Here is a 16,938-nt window from a genome sequence, read left to right on the forward strand (position 1 = left end):
TTGTCCTCATATGCAGTTGCAAACCGTAGTCTGGATGTTTTATGGCGGTTTTGGAGCATTGGCTTCTTCCTTGCTCCTTCCTGAGCGGTATGAATGCTGGTCCCATGGTGTTTATATTTGCGTACTATTGTTTGTACTGATTAACGTGGTTTGAATTGCTCCCAAGGATGAACCAGACTAGTTGAGGTCTACAATTTTTTTTCTGAGGTCTGATTTCTTTTGATTTTCCCCTGATGTCAATTAAAGAGGCACTGAGTTTGAAGGTAGGCCTTGAAATAAATCCACAGGAACACCTCCAATTGACTCAAATTATGTCAATTAGTCTATCAGAAGCTTCTAAAGCCATGACTTCATTTACTGGAATTTTCCAAGCTGTTTAAAGGTACAGTCAACTTAGTGTATGTAAACGTCTGACCCACTGGAATTGTGATACAGTGAGTTATAAGTGAAATAATCTGTCTGTAAACAACTGTTGGGAAAATTACCTGTCATGCACAAAGTAGATGTCCTAACCACCTTGCCAAAACTGTAGTTTGTTAACAAGAAATTTGTGGAGTGGTTGAAAACCTAGTTTTAATGTCTCCAACCTAAGTGTATGTGAACTTCCGACTTCAACTGCATGTACACACAGGTAGGGATACAGTGACTAGGCAACAGGATAGATAATAAACAGTAACAGCAGCGTATGTGATGAGTCAATAGAGTTAGTGCCAAAATGGTCAGTGCAGATTTTAAACATTTTTATGGCTTTGGGGGTGGATGCTGTTCAGCGTCCTGTTGGTTCCAGACTTGATATCTCTTGTTGTGCGGTAACAGAGAGAACAGTCAATGACTTGGGTGGCTGGAGTCTTTGACCATTTTTAGGGCCTTCCTCTGACACCGCCTGGTATAGAGGTCCAGAATGGTATGGAGCTCGGCCCCAGTGATGTACTGGGCCATACGCACTACCCTCTGTAGCTCTTTGCGGTCGGATGTCAAGCAGTTGCCATACCAGGCGGTGATGCAGCCAGTCAAGATGCTCTCAAGGGTGCAGCTGTCGAACCTTTTGAGGATCTGAGGGCCCATGCTAAATCTTGGTACACTTAAAACCAGAACAATTTATAAATAGTTCACCACGCTTGTTTGCTTTGAATTTCTTCTGTGTAATGTCTTCATGAACACACTCTAGAATTGTAAAGTGTTATTCACCTGTCCCCATGGGATAACCTTTTGAAGAACCCTTTTTGGTTCCAGGTACAACCCTTTTGGTTTCCATGTAGAACCCTTTTCACAGACAGTTCTACCTGGAACCCAACTCTTTAAATGGTTATCCTATGGGGACAGCCAAAATACCCTTTTGGAACCCTTTTTTTCTAAGAGTGCAGTTATACAATATTAGAATTATTTAGGCAACATCATGCAACAGACTTGTGCATTGTGATTTAAATGTGTGCTTTAGGGTTATATCGTCTCAAGACAATTAATCTTTACTTTTGTAAAAGTCAAGTAACTGAATTTTCTTTCGTGCAACGCAACCATGTTCTTTTGTTTTGTTCTTTGTGGAAAGATGAAAGGAAATGATGGTGTGTGTTCCATGATTAATTGTCTGAGTCAGGGGATCAGCATTCAGACTCATCTCTAACCATGATACTGCAGTATTTCCAGTTTCTGAACACTTGGACCAAAATAGAGTCTTGTTTTTGCAGGCTGATATCTAAGACGAGGATTGCAGGGTCGTTCCACCAGTACCTTTTGCATCACTTTGATACTATTGGTTTAAATTGTGCACCAATATTGAATTTTAAAAGCTGGTTATGTTATATGATCTTATCCTTAATCTGGGGAGAAAGCTGAGAGAACAGAAGTGGTGTTGTTGGTGAGTTTGGTTCAACCTAGGTGTGGTCAAGATGTGCTTCTCTCCTATTTCTATTGGCTTTCATCCCCAGACAAACACATCTGGTCTATTTGCAGTTTCCATTAGCACGTGTTGTTGGGGTGAGTCGGTTCTGTTATTATCATCAAGGTCATGTTAATGTATTGGATATGTTTACGTTATTGAACTGGATCTTAATTAGGGTTGGATCAAAGCACTATTGCTACACAGCCCTCAAACTCACCTCTGGACCTCCAAGACAGTTCTGCCTCATTGTTCCACTGTCCTCTGTAACCAGGGACTGATTTAGACCTGGGACACAAGGTTTGTGCAATTAGTTATTAGGTAGAACAGAAAACCAGCAGGCTCCAGACCTCAGGGTCAGAGTGGAGTTACCCCTGATCTACAGTGTATAGCTCTGAATGATCTGTTTTCCTTCACAAACTGTTGAAGTCCCTGTATAACATATAACCTCTTGTTGAAGAGAATGAAAGGCTGCCTTGCTCAGTGTTTACACTGGACTACCTGTTCAATGAGTCTTTACCTACATTGATGCAGACCTAACTGGCATCAATGCCCGATTTCTGCCAAAGTCATCAGATGCTTTTTTTAAGAGTTCAAATTCAGAGAAACCTGTTGTTTTGGCTGTGCAGCCCCCTGTTCCTTCCTGCCACTGCAGTCAGCGCTCCAGAGCTTTGCACATAGCAGTTACTTTTCATTAGCATTTCTATATTAGTCTCTTCTCCTCCAAGCATTGTCCTCAGTGTCCATCCTGCACCTTTATCTCTCTCAATAACCTCCACCCACATAGGATAGTCACACACACACACACAGCTGGTGCCCACACACCCCTGTCTTAATAGAAAGAGCAATCTCCATGTCCATCTCTCTCTCTCTCTCTCTCTCTCTCACACACACACACACACACACACACACACACACACACACACACAGCTGGTGCCCACACACCCCTGTCTTAATAGAAAGAGCAATCTCCATGTCCATCTCTCTCTTTCTCTCTCTCTCTCTCACACACACACACACACACACACACACACACACACACACACACACACACACACACACTGCCTGTGAGCAGTGTTTGCTCAGTTGATTGGAGGACTGTGTCACTCGGCCTCCCTGTGTTTGTCTGAGACCCAATGGGGTCTCAGCTTATCTTCGGCCACTTAGTTTGGCTTTAATGGGGACAAGGCAGAATACTGGGGACATGGAGACGAGGCAGGATACTGGGAACATGGTGACGAGGCAGGGTACCAAGGACATGGAGACGAGGCAGGGTACTGGGGACATGGAGACGAGGCAGGGTACTGGGGACATGGAGACGAGGCAGGGTACTGGGGACATGGAGACGAGGCAGGGTACTGGGGACATGGAGACGAGGCAGGGTACGGGGACATGGGGACATGGAGACGAGGCAGGGTATACCGCCTGGGGACATGGAGACGAGGCAGGGTACCTGGGGACATGGAGACGAGGCAGGGTACTGGGGACATGGAGACGAGGCAGGCCATCAGGGGGGGCAGGGTACCAGGGGACATGGAGACGAGGCAGGGGACATGGAGGAGGCACTTGGGGGACATGGAGACGAGGCAGGGTACACGGGGACATGGAGACGAGGCAGGGGACATGGGGACATACTGGGAACATGGAGGACATGGAGACGAGGCAGGGTACCGGGGACATGAGGCAGGGGAGACAGGGACGACGAGGCAGGGTACTGGGGACATGGAGACGAGGCAGGGGACATGGAGACGAGGGGGACATGGAGACATGGAGGCAGGCAGGGTACCGGGGACATGGAGGACGAGGCAGGCGGGACATGGAGGCAGGCAGGGGACATGGAGACGAGGCAGGGTACCGGGGACATGGAGACGAGGCAGGGTACCGGGGACATGGAGACGAGGCAGGGTACGGGGACATGGAGGGACATGGAGACGAGGCAGGGTACCGGGGACATGGAGACGAGGCACCGGGGACATGGAGACGAGGCCGGGGACATGGAGACGAGGCAGGGTACTGGGGACATGGAGACGAGGCAGGGTACTGGGGACATGGAGACGAGGCAGGGTACCGGGGACATGGAGACGAGGCAGGGTACCGGGGACATGGAGACGAGGCAGGGTACTGAGTTAATGGGAACGAGGCAGGGTACTGGGAACATGGAGACGAGGCAGGGTACCAAGGACATGGAGACGAGTCAGGATACTGAGTTAATGGGAACGAGGCAGGGTACTGGGAACATGGAGACGAGGCAGGGTACCAAGGACATGGAGACGAGTCAGGATACTGAGTTAATGGGAACGAGGCAGGGTACTGGGAACATGGAGACGAGGCAGGATACTGAGTTAATGGGAACGAGGCAGGGTACTGGGAACATGGAGACGAGGCAGGGTACCGGGGACATGGAGACAAGTCAGGATACTGAGTTAATGGGAACGAGGCAGGGTACTGGGAACATGGAGACGAGGCAGGGTACCAAGGACATGGAGACGAGTCAGGATACTGAGTTAATGGGAACGAGGCAGGGTACTGGGAACATCTCATGTGATGTGACTCCCAAATAAGTCAACATGTGACTGTCAGAATGTGCATAACGTAGATACAGAGCTTTGAGTATTTCTATGATTTAGAGGATTTAATTCCTGTTTCTAGTTTTTTAAGAATCAAATCAGTGTTTAAAACTTTTATCGTCTTGAATCTGTAGGAAATGTCTCCACTAAGGACCTCTGTCAACAGGGGATATTGGCCTGCGTTGCTCAGCTGCAGTTTCAACTACTTCCTTCCTCACTCTGTCCGTGTGTGTTTGGGTCTTTGAGTGGGCTTGCCGTCCTGCCTGCGTACGTGCCCTCGTCCATACGACCTTCACAAGGGCTGAGGGAGTAACTGGGGAGCTGGCCCTGACTGCAACCAATCGATCGCTAGCCCTCACCACCCCTCTTCCGCTCAGCAGTCTCTCTCCCAACACACACCACACTCCCCACCGCCTCATTGCCCAAATAGACTCACATATGAGTGACAGGGCCAATTTCTCTCTCCTTCCACTCCCCTCTAATTCATAGCCATTGATTTACACCTGGTGGTCTGAATGCTCTTTATATACAGACACACACACACACACACACACACACACACACACAGCTCCTTTGTATGGATCACAATGCAGACACAAACTTGGTGTCTCAGCACATGGATTGAAGGACTGAAGGGACTTTCTGAAGGACTGTAGAAGGTCTTCAGATGTGTAGCACAGTGTCCCAAACCTCTCCTTGAGTTGTCACTGCTGTTCCTCCTATTTGATGTATTCCAGTCCAATCTCACCTGATTCAACGATCAACGTCTCATCAATCCCTTCATTAGTTGAATTAAGTGTGTTAGTTCTGGATTACATCAACTCATTGTGTCTGGTTTCTCTTTGGGTCTCCTTCGTCCTAGTTCTCCCTGGTTCTCTTTAGTTCTCTTTCGTCTTAGTTCTTCCTGGTTCTCTTTAGTTCTCCTTCGTCCTAGTTCTCCCTGGTTCTCTTTAGTTCTCTTTCATCTTAGTTCTTCCTGGTTCTCTTTAGTTCTCCCTGGTTCTCTTTAATTCTCTTTCGTCTTAGTTCTTCCTGGTTCTCTTTAGTTCTCCTTCATCCTAGTTCTCTTTGGTTCTCTTTCGTCTTAGTTCTTCCTGGTTCTCTTTAGTTCTCCTTCGTCCTAGTTCTCCCTGGTTCTCTTTAGTTCTCTTTCGTCTTAGTTCTTCCTGGTTCTCTTTAGTTCTCCTTCATCCTAGTTCTCCCTGGTTCTCTTTCGTCCTAGTTCTCTCTGGTTCTCTTTAGTTCTCCTTCGTCCTAGTTCTCCCTGGTTCTCTTTAGTTCTCCTTCGTCCTAGTTCTCCCTGGTTCTCTTTAGTTCTCCTTCGTCCTAGTTCTCCCTGGTTCTCTTTAGTTCTCCTTCGTCCTAGTTCTCCCTGGTTCTCTTTAGTTCTCCTTCGTCCTAGTTCTCCCTGGTTCTCTTTAGTTCTCTTTCTCTTAGTTCTTCCTGGTTCTCTTTAGTTTAGTTCTCCTGGTTCTCTTTAGTTCTCTTCGTCCTAGTTCTTCCTGGTTCTCTTTAGTTCTCCTTCATCCTAGTTCTCCCTGGTTCTCCTTCGTCCTAGTTCTTCCTGGTTCTCTTTAGTTCTCCTTCGTCCTAGTTCTCCCTGGTTCTCTTTAGTTCTCCTTCGTCCTAGTTCTCCCTGGTTCTCTTTCGTCCTAGTTCTCTCTGGTTCTCTTTAGTTCTCCTTCGTCCTAGTTCTCTCTGGTTCTCTTTAGTTCTCCTTCGTCCTAGTTCTCTCTGGTTCTCTTTAGTTCTCCTTCGTCCTAGTTCTTCCATATATTTATATGTATATATTCTTATTCCATTCCTTTACTTAGATGTGTTTGTATTAGGTAGTTTTTTTGTTTTTGTTAGATTACATGTTAGATATTACTACGCTGTCGGAACTAGAAGCACATGCATTTCACTCCGCACACAATAACATCTGCTAACCATGTGTATGTGACCAATACCATTTGATTTGATGTGGTTCTCCTCCTGGTTCTTGTAATTGGGATCTGGCATATGTGGTATGGTCCTGGGTTCTCGAGATGAGGTGTGGAATGGTCCTGGGTTCTCAAGATGAGGTGTGGAATGGTCCTGGGTTCTCGGGAAGAGGTGTGGAATGGTCCTGGGTTCTCGGGAAGAGGTGTGGAATGGTCCTGGGTTCTCAGGAAGAGGTGTGGAATGGTCCTGGGTTCTCGGGAAGAGGTGTGGAATGGTCCTGGGTTCTCGGGAAGGGAAGATGGTCCTGGGTGTGGAATGGTCCTGGGTTCTCAAGATGAGGTGTGGAATTGTCCTGGGTTCTCAAGATGAGGTGTGGAATGGTCCTGGGTTCTCAAGATGAGGTGTGGAATGTCCTGGGTTCTCAAGATGAGGTGTGGAATGGTCCTGGATTCTCAAGATGAGGTGTGGAATGGTCCTGGATTCTCAAGATGAGGTGTGGAATGGTCTTGGGTTCTAGAGATGAGGTGTGGAATGGTCTTGGGTTCTAGAGATGAGGTGTGGAATGGTCCTGGGTTCTCGAGATGAGGTGTGGAATGGTCCTGGATTCTCGAGATGAGGTGTGGAATGGTCTTGGGTTCTAGAGATGTGGTGTGGAATGGTCCTGGGTTCTCGAGATGAGGTGTGGAATGGTCCTGGGTTCTCGAGATGAGGTGTGGAATGGTCCTGGGTACTCAAAGAGAGGTGTAGGAAACACTGCTGTGGTATTTTTTTATATTTAGGTACAATGTAACGTGTGTGTGTGTGTGTGTGTGTTCAGGTGGATCTCCAGGCTCGGATCCCCAGGTGACCAATGAGAGCGTCCGCAGTAGGGACCAGATCCTCCAGACTCTGACTGACCTGTCCAGGGCCTTCCAGGACATTGCTGACCGCTGTCTGCTGGTCCTCCACCTGGAGGTCAGGTACGTACGGACATGGACTCTCCAGGTTAAACACCCAGCCTGGGTCATGTTCATAAGACCTTTTCCTCTTGGTCATGTTCACAATAACCTTTTCCTATTGGTCATGTTCACAATGACCTTTTCCTATTGGTCATGTTCACAATGACCTTTTCCTATTGGTCATGGTCACAATGACCTTTTCCTATTGGTCATGGTCACAATGACCTTTTCCTATTGGTCATGGTCACAATGACCTTTTCCTATTGGTCATGGTCACAATGACCTTTTCCTATTGGTCATGGTCACAATGACCTTTTCCTATTGGTCATGGTCACAATGACCTTTTCCTATTGGTCATGGTCACAATGACCTTTTCCTATTGGTCATGGTCACAATGACCTTTTCCTATTGGTCATGTTCACAATGACCTTTTCCTATTGGTCATGGTCACAATGACCTTTTCCTATTGGTCATGGTCACAATGACCTTTTCCTGGTCATGGTCAATGACCTTTTCATGGTCATGGTCACAATGACCTTTTCCTGTTGGTTGGTCATGGTCACAATGACCTTTTCCTGTTGGTCATGGTCACAATGACCTTTTCCTGTTGGTCATGGTCACAATGACCTTTTCCTGTTGGTCATGGTCACAATGACCGTTTCCTGTTGGTCATGGTCACAATGACCGTTTCCTGTTGGTCATGGTCACAATGACCGTTTCCTGTTGGTCATGGTCACAATGACCGTTTCCTGTTGGTCATGGTCACAATGACCGTTTCCTGTTGGTCATGGTCACAATGACCTTTTCCTGTTGGTCATGGTCACAATGACCTTTTCCTATTGGTCATGGTCACAATGACCTTTTCCTATTGGTCATGGTCACAATGACCTTTTCCTTTGGTCATGGTCACCATGACCTTTTCCTTTATGGTTATCCCTCCATCACCTCCTTCCTCTCTTTATCCCTCCATCACCTCCTTCCTCCTTTATCCTCCATCTCCTCCTTCCTCTCTTTATCCCTCCATCACCTCCTTCCTCTCTTTATCCCTCCATCACCTCCTTCCTCTCTTTATCCCTCCATCACCTCCTTCCTCTCTTTATCCCTCCATCTCCTCCTTCCTCTTTATCCCTCATCTTCTCTTTATCTCCTCTCTTTATCCCTCATCATTATCCCTCCATCTCCTCCTTCCTCTCTTTATCCCTCCTCCTTCCTCTCTTTATCCCTCATCATCACCTCCTTCCTCTCTTTATCCCTCCATCTCCTCCTTCCTCTCTTTATCCCTCCATCTCCTCCTTCCTCTCTTTATCCCTCCATCACCTCCTTCCTCTCTTTATCCCTCCATCTCCTCCTTCCTCTCTTTATCCCTCCATCTCCTCCTTCCTCTCTTTATCCCTCCATCACCTCCTTCCTCTCTTTATCCCTCCATCTCCTCCTTCCTCTCTTTATCCCTCCATCACCTCCTTCCTCTCTTTATCCCTCCATCCCTCATCATGGCTCTGAGATATTGTTTCTCTTCTGCAGTAATGTTCATGATCGCCCTGAAAAAAGAGAGGGGGCGAGAAACCCTCCCTGAGCTCTGCACTGCTCTCTACTACTCCACACCTTATTGACTTTTACCCATCAACCACATTTCCCCCGACAGTAAGGGTGGCAAATGATGCCATCAGGAAGAGGAGAGGAAGAGGAAGAAAGAGAGAGATGCAGAGAGGGAAGGAGTGTGAGAGGGGGGTGGGAAAGGAAGGGAGAGAGAAGGAGAAAAAGAGAGAGGTGAGAGGGTGTCTCCACTCATGTTTTTAATAGCCACCGGGGCCGAAGATGGTTTTTGGGGGTTCTGATGAAGATGGTTTTTGGGGGTTCTGATGAAGATGGTTTTTGGGGGTTCTGATGAAGGTGTGAGCAGCCAGAGATCATGTAGCAGTCAGGTGTTTAGGGAAACTAAGCACCCGCATGGTGGCTCTTGGATTAGAACGTCACGCTTGGACAAATGTGTTGAAAGACAGAGGCGGAGGGGAGACATTTGATTAAGTTACAGTAGACTGATATCTACATATCACAATCTGTCCTGATAGTTACATGGTGGATGAATTCAGTCAAACATCCCAGTAGAGCTGAGCGATACATTTCCACCACCGCTTTTTCATTCTCCTTTATATACTAGTTAATGGGACAATTTTCCCATTTAACAATCACCCATATTAGCAAAGTTATTTCATTTCAAACTTCTCATTGGTCTAGAATAGGCTACTTATCATAATGAATGATATCAGCAAAATGCTTGCGATAAGTAACACTAACCTGATTCCATCACCATCATGACTTCATCTACCTGTAGGGTTTGGTTGGACTAAACACACATCAACAATATTGTCTCTCTCCTCTTTTCATCCGTCTCTCCTCTCTCCTCATCTGTCTCTCCTCATCTGTCTCTCCTCTCTCCTCATCTGTCTCTCCTCCCTCCTCTCATGTCTCTCCTCCCCTCATCTATCTATCCTCTCTCCTCCCCTCATCTATCTATCCTCTCTCCTCCCCTCATCTATCTCTCCTCTCTCCTCCCCTCATCTATCTCTCCTCTCTCCTCCCTCATCTATCTATCCTCTCTCTCCCCTCATCATCTATCTCTCCTCCCCTCATCTGTCTATCCTCTCTCCTCATCTGTCTCTCTTCTCTCCTCCCCTCATCTGTCTATCCTCTCTCCTCCCCCTGATCTGCCTCCTCTTCTCCTCCCCTCATCTGTTTATCCTCTCTCCTCCCCTCATCTATCTATCCTCTCTCCTCCCCTCATCTGTCTATCCTCCCCTCATCTATCTCTCTCTCTCCTCCCCTCATCTATCTATCCTCTCTCCTCCCCTCATCTGTCTATCCTCTCTCCTCATCTGTCTCTCTCTCTCCTCCCCTCATCTGTCTATCCTCTCTCCTCCCCTGATCTGCCTCCTCTTTCTCCTCCCCTCCTCCCCTCATCTGTTTATCCTCTCTCCTCCCTCTCATCTATCTATCCTCTCTCCTCCCCTCATCTGTCTATCCTCTCTCCTCATCTGTCTCTCTTCTCTCCTCCCCTCATCTGTCTATCCTCTCTCCTCCCTCATCTCTCTATCTCCTCCCTCATCTGTCTATCCTCTCTCCTCCCCTCATCTGTCTATCTTCTCTCTCCCCTCATCTGTCTCTCTTCTCTCCTCCCCTCATCTGTCTCTCTCTCTCCTCCCCTCATCTGTCTATCCTCTCTCTCCCTCATCTGTCTCTCTTCTCTCCTCCCCTCATCTATCTATCCTCTCTCCTCCCCTCATCTGTCTATCCTCTCTCCTCCCCTGATCTGTCTCTCTTCTCTCCTCCCTCATCTGTCTCTCTTCTCTCCTCCCCTCATCTGTCTATCCTCTCTCCTCCCCTCATCTGTCTCTCCTCTCTCTTCCCCTCATCTGTCTCTCCTCTCTGCTCATCTATCTCTCCTCTCATCTGTCTCTCCTCTCTGCTCATCTATTTCTCCTCTCTCTTCCCCTCATCTGTCTCTCCTCTCTCCTCATCTGTCTCTCTCTCTCCTCCCCTCATCTGTCTCTCTCTCTCTCCTCATCTATCTCTCTTCTCTCCTCCCCTCATCTGTCTCTCCTCTCTCCTCATCTCATCTGTCTCCTCATCTCTCTTCCCCTCATCTGTCTCTCCTCTCTCCCTCATCTATCTCTCCTCTCTCCTCCCCTCATCTGTCTCTCTCCTCTCTCCTCATCTATTTCTCCTCTCTCTCCCCATCATCTGTCTCTCTCTCCCTCATCTGTCTATCTCTCTCCCCTCATCTGTCTCTCCTCTCTCCTCCCCTCATCTGTCTATCCTTTCTCCTCCCCTGATCTGTCTCCTCTCTCTCCTCTCTCCTCATCTGTCTCTCTTCTCTCCTCCCCTCATCTGTCTATCCTCTCTGCTCCCCTCATTTGTTTCTCCTCTCTCTTCCCCTCATCTATCTCTCCTCTCTGCTCATCTATTTCTCCTCTCATCTGTCTCTCCTCTCTGCTCATCTATTTCTCCTCTCTCTTCCCCTCATCTATCTCTCCTCTCTCCTCATCTATTTCTCTCTCTCTCATCTGTCTCTCCTCTCTGCTCATCTATTTCTCTCTCTCTCTCCCCTCATCTATCTCTCCTCTCTCCTCATCTATTTCTCCTCTCTCCTCATCTCATCTCTCTCTCTATTTCTCTCTCTCCCCTCATCTATCTCTCCTCTCTCCTCCCCTCATCTGTCTCTCCTCTCTGCTCATCTGTTTCTCCTCTCTCTCCCCTCATCTGTCTATCTCTCTCTCTGCTCATCTATTTCTCCTCTCTCTTCCCCTCATCTGTCTCTCCTCTCTGCTCATCTATTTCTCCTCTCTCTTCCCCTCATCTGTCTCTCCTCTCTGCTCATCTATTTCTCCTCTCTCTTCCCCTCATCTGTCTCTCCTCTCTGCTCATCTATTTCTCCTCTCTCTTCTCCTCATCTGTCATTTCTGCTCTCTCTCTCATCTCTCCTCTCTGCTCATCTATTTCTCCTCTCTCTTCCCCTCATCTGTCTCTCCTCTCTGCTCATCTATTTCTCCTCTCTCTTCCCCTCATCTGTCTCTCCTCTCTGCTCATCTATTTCTCCTCTCTCTTCCCCTCATCTGTCTCTCCTCTCTGCTCATCTATTTCTCCTCTCTCTTCCCCTCATCTGTCTCTCCTCTCTGCTCATCTATTTCTCCTCTCTCTTCCCCTCATCTGTCTCTCCTCTCTGCTCATCTATTTCTCCTCTCTCTTCCCCTCATCTGTCTCTCCTCTCTGCTCATCTATTTCTCCTCTCTCTTCCCCTCATCTGTCTCTCCTCTCTGCTCATCTATTTCTCCTCTCTCTTCCCCTCATCTGTCTCTCCTCTCTGCTCATCTATTTCTCCTCTCTCTTCCCCTCATCTGTCTCTCCTCTCTGCTCATCTATTTCTCCTCTCTCTTCCCCTCATCTGTCTCTCCTCTCTGCTCATCTATTTCTCTCTCTCTTCCCCTCATCTATTTCTCCTCTCTCTTCCCCTCATCTGTCTCTCCTCTCCCTCATCTATTTCTCCTCTCTCTTCCCCTCATCTGTCTCTCCTCTCTGCTCATCTATTTCTCCTCTCTCTTCCCCTCATCTGTCTCTCCTCTCTGCTCATCTATTTCTCCTCTCTCTTCCCCTCATCTGTCTCTCCTCTCTGCTCATCTATTTCTCCTCTCTCTTCCCCTCATCTGTCTCTCCTCTCTGCTCATCTATTTCTCCTCTCTCTTCCCCTCATCTGTCTCTCCTCTCTGCTCATCTATTTCTCCTCTCTCTTCCCCTCATCTGTCTCTCCTCTCTGCTCATCTATTTCTCCTCTCTCTTCCCCTCATCTGTCTCTCCTCTCTGCTCATCTATTTCTCCTCTCTCTTCCCCTCATCTGTCTCTCCTCTCTGCTCATCTATTTCTCCTCTCTCTTCCCCTCATCTGTCTCTCCTCTCTGCTCATCTATTTCTCCTCTCTCTTCCCCTCATCTGTCTCTCCTCTCTGCTCATCTATTTCTCCTCTCTGCTCATCTATCTCTCCTCTCTGCTCATCTATTTCTCCTCTCTCTTCCCCTCATCTGTCTCTCCTCTCTGCTCATCTATTTCTCCTCTCTCTTCCCCTCATCTGTCTCTCCTCTCTGCTCATCTATTTCTCCTCTCTCTTCCCCTCATCTGTCTCTCCTCTCTGCTCATCTATTTCTCCTCTCTCTTCCCCTCATCTGTCTCTCCTCTCTGCTCATCTATTTCTCCTCTCTCTTCCCCTCATCTCTCCTCTCTGCTCATCTCTCTCCTCTATCTTCCCCTCATCTATTTCTCCTCCCCTCATCTGTCTCTCCTCTCTGCTCCCCTCATCTATTTCTCCTCTCTCTTCCCCTCATCTGTCTCTCCTCTCTGCTCATCTATTTCTCCTCTCTTCCCCTCATCTGTCTTCTCTCTGCTCATCTGTCTCTCCTCTCTCCTCATCTATTTCTCTCTCTCTTCCCCTCATCTGTCTCTCCTCTCTGCTCATCTATTTCTCCTCTCTCTTCCCCTCATCTGTCTCTCCTCTCTGCTCATCTATTTCTCCTCTCTCTTCCCCTCATCTGTCTCTCCTCTCTGCTCATCTATTTCTCCTCTCTCTTCCCCTCATCTGTCTCTCCTCTCTGCTCATCTATTTCTCCTCTCTCTTCCCCTCATCTGTCTCTCCTCTCTGCTCATCTATTTCTCCTCTCTCTTCCCCTCATCTGTCTCTCCTCTCTGCTCATCTATTTCTCCTCTCTCTTCCCCTCATCTGTCTCTCCTCTCTGCTCATCTATTTCTCCTCTCTCTTCCCGTCATCTGTCTCTCCTCTCTGCTCATCTATTTCTCCTCTCTCTTCCCCTCATCTGTATCTCCTCTCTGCTCATCTATTTCTCCTCTCTCTTCCCCTCATCTGTCTCTCCTCTCTGCTCATCTATTTCTCCTCTCTCTTCCCCTCATCTGTCTCTCCTCTCTGCTCATCTATTTCTCCTCTCTCTTCCCCTCATCTGTCTCTCCTCTCTGCTCATCTATTTCTCCTCTCTCTTCCCCTCATCTGTCTCTCCTCTCTGCTCATCTATTTCTCCTCTCTCTTCCCCTCATCTGTCTCTCCTCTCTGCTCATCTATTTCTCCTCTCTCTTCCCCTCATCTGTCTCTCCTCTCTGCTCATCTATTTCTCCTCTCTCTTCCCCTCATCTGTCTCTCCTCTCTGCTCATCTATTTCTCCTCTCTGCTCATCTATTTCTCCTCTCTCTTCCCCTCATCTGTCTCTCCTCTCTGCTCATCTATTTCTCCTCTCTCTTCCCCTCATCTATCTCTCCTCTCTGCTCATCTATTTCTCCTCTCTGCTCATCTATTTCTCCTCTCTCTTCCCCTCATCTGTCTCTCCTCTCTGCTCATCTATTTCTCCTCTCTCTTCCCCTCATCTATCTCTCCTCTCTGCTCATCTATTTCTCCTCTCTCTTCCCCTCATCTGTCTCTCCTCTCTGCTCATCTATTTCTCCTCTCTCTTCCCCTCATCTGTCTCTCCTCTCTGCTCATCTATTTCTCCTCTCTCTTCCCCTCATCTGTCTCTCCTCTCTGCTCATCTATTTCTCCTCTCTCTTCCCCTCATCTATCTCTCCTCTCTCTGCTCATCTATTTTCCTCTCTCTTCCTCATCTCTCCCCTCATCTGTCTCTCCTCTCTGCTCATCTGTTTCTCTGCTCATCTCTCTCTTCCCTCATCTGTCTCTCTCTGCTCATCTATTTCTCCTCTCATCTGTCTCTCCTCTCTGCTCATCTATTTCTCCTCTCTCTTCCCCTCATCTATCTCTCCTCTCTCCTCATCTATCTCTCCTCTCTCCTCATCTGTTTTCCCCTCTATCTATCTCTCCTCTCTCCTCATCTGTTTCTCCTCTCGCTTGCCCTCATCTATCTCTCCTCATCTGTCTCTCTTCTCCTCTCAGAGTGCATTGTTTCCACTACCTGATTCCCCTGGCCAAGCAGGGGAACTATGCCATAGTGGCCAACGTGGAGAGCATGGACTACGACCCCTTGGTGGTCAAACTCAACAAGGACATCAGCGCCATCGAGGAGGTGATGGGCGCCGCGCTGCAGCAGCACAAGTTCCAGTACATCTTTGAAGGTAAGTCTGTTGTTGTGGGTCGTCCATGATAATGTCATGTGTTGAGAATGTATTTATATGGATTCTATTGGCTTAATGTACTTGTTTCACCTGACTGTGCTCAGGTCAATGTGTGCCTGTATTGTCCCTGTGTCTTTTTGGGGTACAAATGTCCACTGCGGTGATCAATAAAAGTGTTGACTACTGGGATGTATTCTGCAGTATGTGACTGGTATGTGTTTTCTCTCTCTTCACGTTCTCTTGCACTTTCTCTTCTCTCCTCTCTCTCTCTCTCTCGTCTCTCTCCTCTCGTCTCTCGTCTCTCTCCTCTCGTCTCTCTCTTCTCTCTCTTCTCTCGTCTCTCTCTTCTCTCTCTTCTCTCGTCTCTCTCCTCTCGTCTCTCTCTTCTCTCTCTTCTCTCCTCTCGTCTCCTCTCTTTTCTCTTCTCTCATCTCTCGTCTCTCCTCTCTCTCTCTTCTCTTCTCTCTTTTGTGCTCTCTGTCTCCCTCTCTCTCCCCTTCTCGCACTCTCTCTCTCTCCCTCTCTATCTTCTATTCTCTCCTCTCTCCTCTCTGTCTGTCTGTCTGTCTGTCTGTCTGTCTGTCTGTCTGTCTGTCTGTCTGTCTGTCTCTCTCTCTCTTCTCTTCTCGAGCTCTCTGTCTCTCTGTCTCTCTGTCTCTCTCTCTCTCTCTCTCTCTCTCTCTCTCTCTCTCTCTCTCTCTCTCTGTCTGTCTGTCTGCCTCTCTCTGTCTGTCTCTCTGTCTGTAGGTCTTGGCCACCTGATCTCCTGTATTCTGATCAATGGAGCCCAGTACTTTAAGAGGATCAGTGAGTCTGGCATCAAGAAGATGTGTAGGAACATCTTTGTCCTGCAGCAGAACCTCACCAACATCACCATGTCTAGAGAGGCCGACCTGGACTTCGCTAGGTGAGACATACACATAGGAAGGGGACAAGAAAGACAGGGTAAGAGATGGATAAACAGGACGGAAGGATAGAGAGGGGAGACAAAGGGCTAGAAATAGCAAAGAGGATGAGAGAAGAGGAGGGCAAATCAATGTAGAGAGAGAGAGAGAATCTAAGTTATTCAGTGGGAGGCTGTGTCTCAGAAGGACACAGGACAGCTTTATTTGGATGGATCAATGTGTAATCGTTGTCTTCCTGCCCTCTGTCCCTCTTTCTCGCTGTACCTCTCTTTTGCAGTCCTTCTTTTTCGCTCCCTTTCTCCCCCTCTGTTCTGCATGTTCAACCAGCATACAGAACTGCACCAATCTACACCCCACGAGTGAGTGAGAGGACCAGATGGGAGGGGGTACAGTGCATTCAGAAAGTATTCAGACCCCTTGACTTTTTCAACATTATTTTACGTTGCGACCTTATTCTCAAATCGATAAAAACATTGTTTTATCCTCATCAATCTACTCACAATACTGTATCCCATAATGACAAACCAAAAACAGGTTTTTAGTAATTTTTGCCAGTTTATAAAAAATAAAAAATCTCATTTACAGAAGTATTCAGACCCTTTACCCAGTACTTTGTTGAAGCATCTTTGGCAGCAATTATTCTTGGGTATGACGCTACAAGCTTGGCACACCTGTATTTGGGGAGTTTCTCCCATTCTTCTCTGCAGATCCTCTCAAGCTCTGTCAGGTTTTCATCAAGGATCTCTTGTAATTTGCTTCATTCATCTTTCCCTCGATCCTGACTAGTCTCCCAGTCCCTGCCGCTGAAAAACATCCCCACAGTATGATGCTGCCACCACCATGCTTCACTGTAGGGATGGTGCCATGTTTCCACCAGACGTGACACTTGACTTTCAGGCCAAAGAGTTCAATCTTGGTTTCATCAGACCAGAGAATCTTGTTTCTCATGGTCTGAGAGTCTTTAGGTTCCTTTTGCGAGCTCCAAGCGGGCTGTCATGTGCCTTTTACTGAGGAGTGGCTTCCATCTAGCCACTCTAACATAAAGGTCTGATTGGTGGAGTGCTGCAGAGATGGTTGTCCTTCTGGAAGGTTCTCCAATCTCCACAGAGGAACTCT

At 47.7% G+C, this 16,938-nt stretch overlaps 1 protein-coding gene across 1 annotated transcript in view; it reads left to right on the plus strand.

The window, feature by feature from the left end:
* The window catches only part of exoc4 (exocyst complex component 4), a gene marked incomplete at its 5' end in the record, with an annotated part of 136,601 nt that overhangs the window by 100,551 nt on the left and 19,112 nt on the right, over window positions 1-16,938 (plus strand). The window contains 3 exon segments of the mRNA XM_042318636.1: window positions 7,184-7,325; window positions 14,739-14,917; window positions 15,665-15,824. Coding sequence (XP_042174570.1) covers window positions 7,184-7,325; window positions 14,739-14,917; window positions 15,665-15,824 — 481 coding nt within the window.

The sequence above is a fragment of the Oncorhynchus tshawytscha genome, unplaced genomic scaffold, assembly GCF_018296145.1.
Source record: "Oncorhynchus tshawytscha isolate Ot180627B unplaced genomic scaffold, Otsh_v2.0 Un_scaffold_3920_pilon_pilon, whole genome shotgun sequence".
Taxonomy (NCBI): domain Eukaryota; kingdom Metazoa; phylum Chordata; class Actinopteri; order Salmoniformes; family Salmonidae; genus Oncorhynchus; species Oncorhynchus tshawytscha.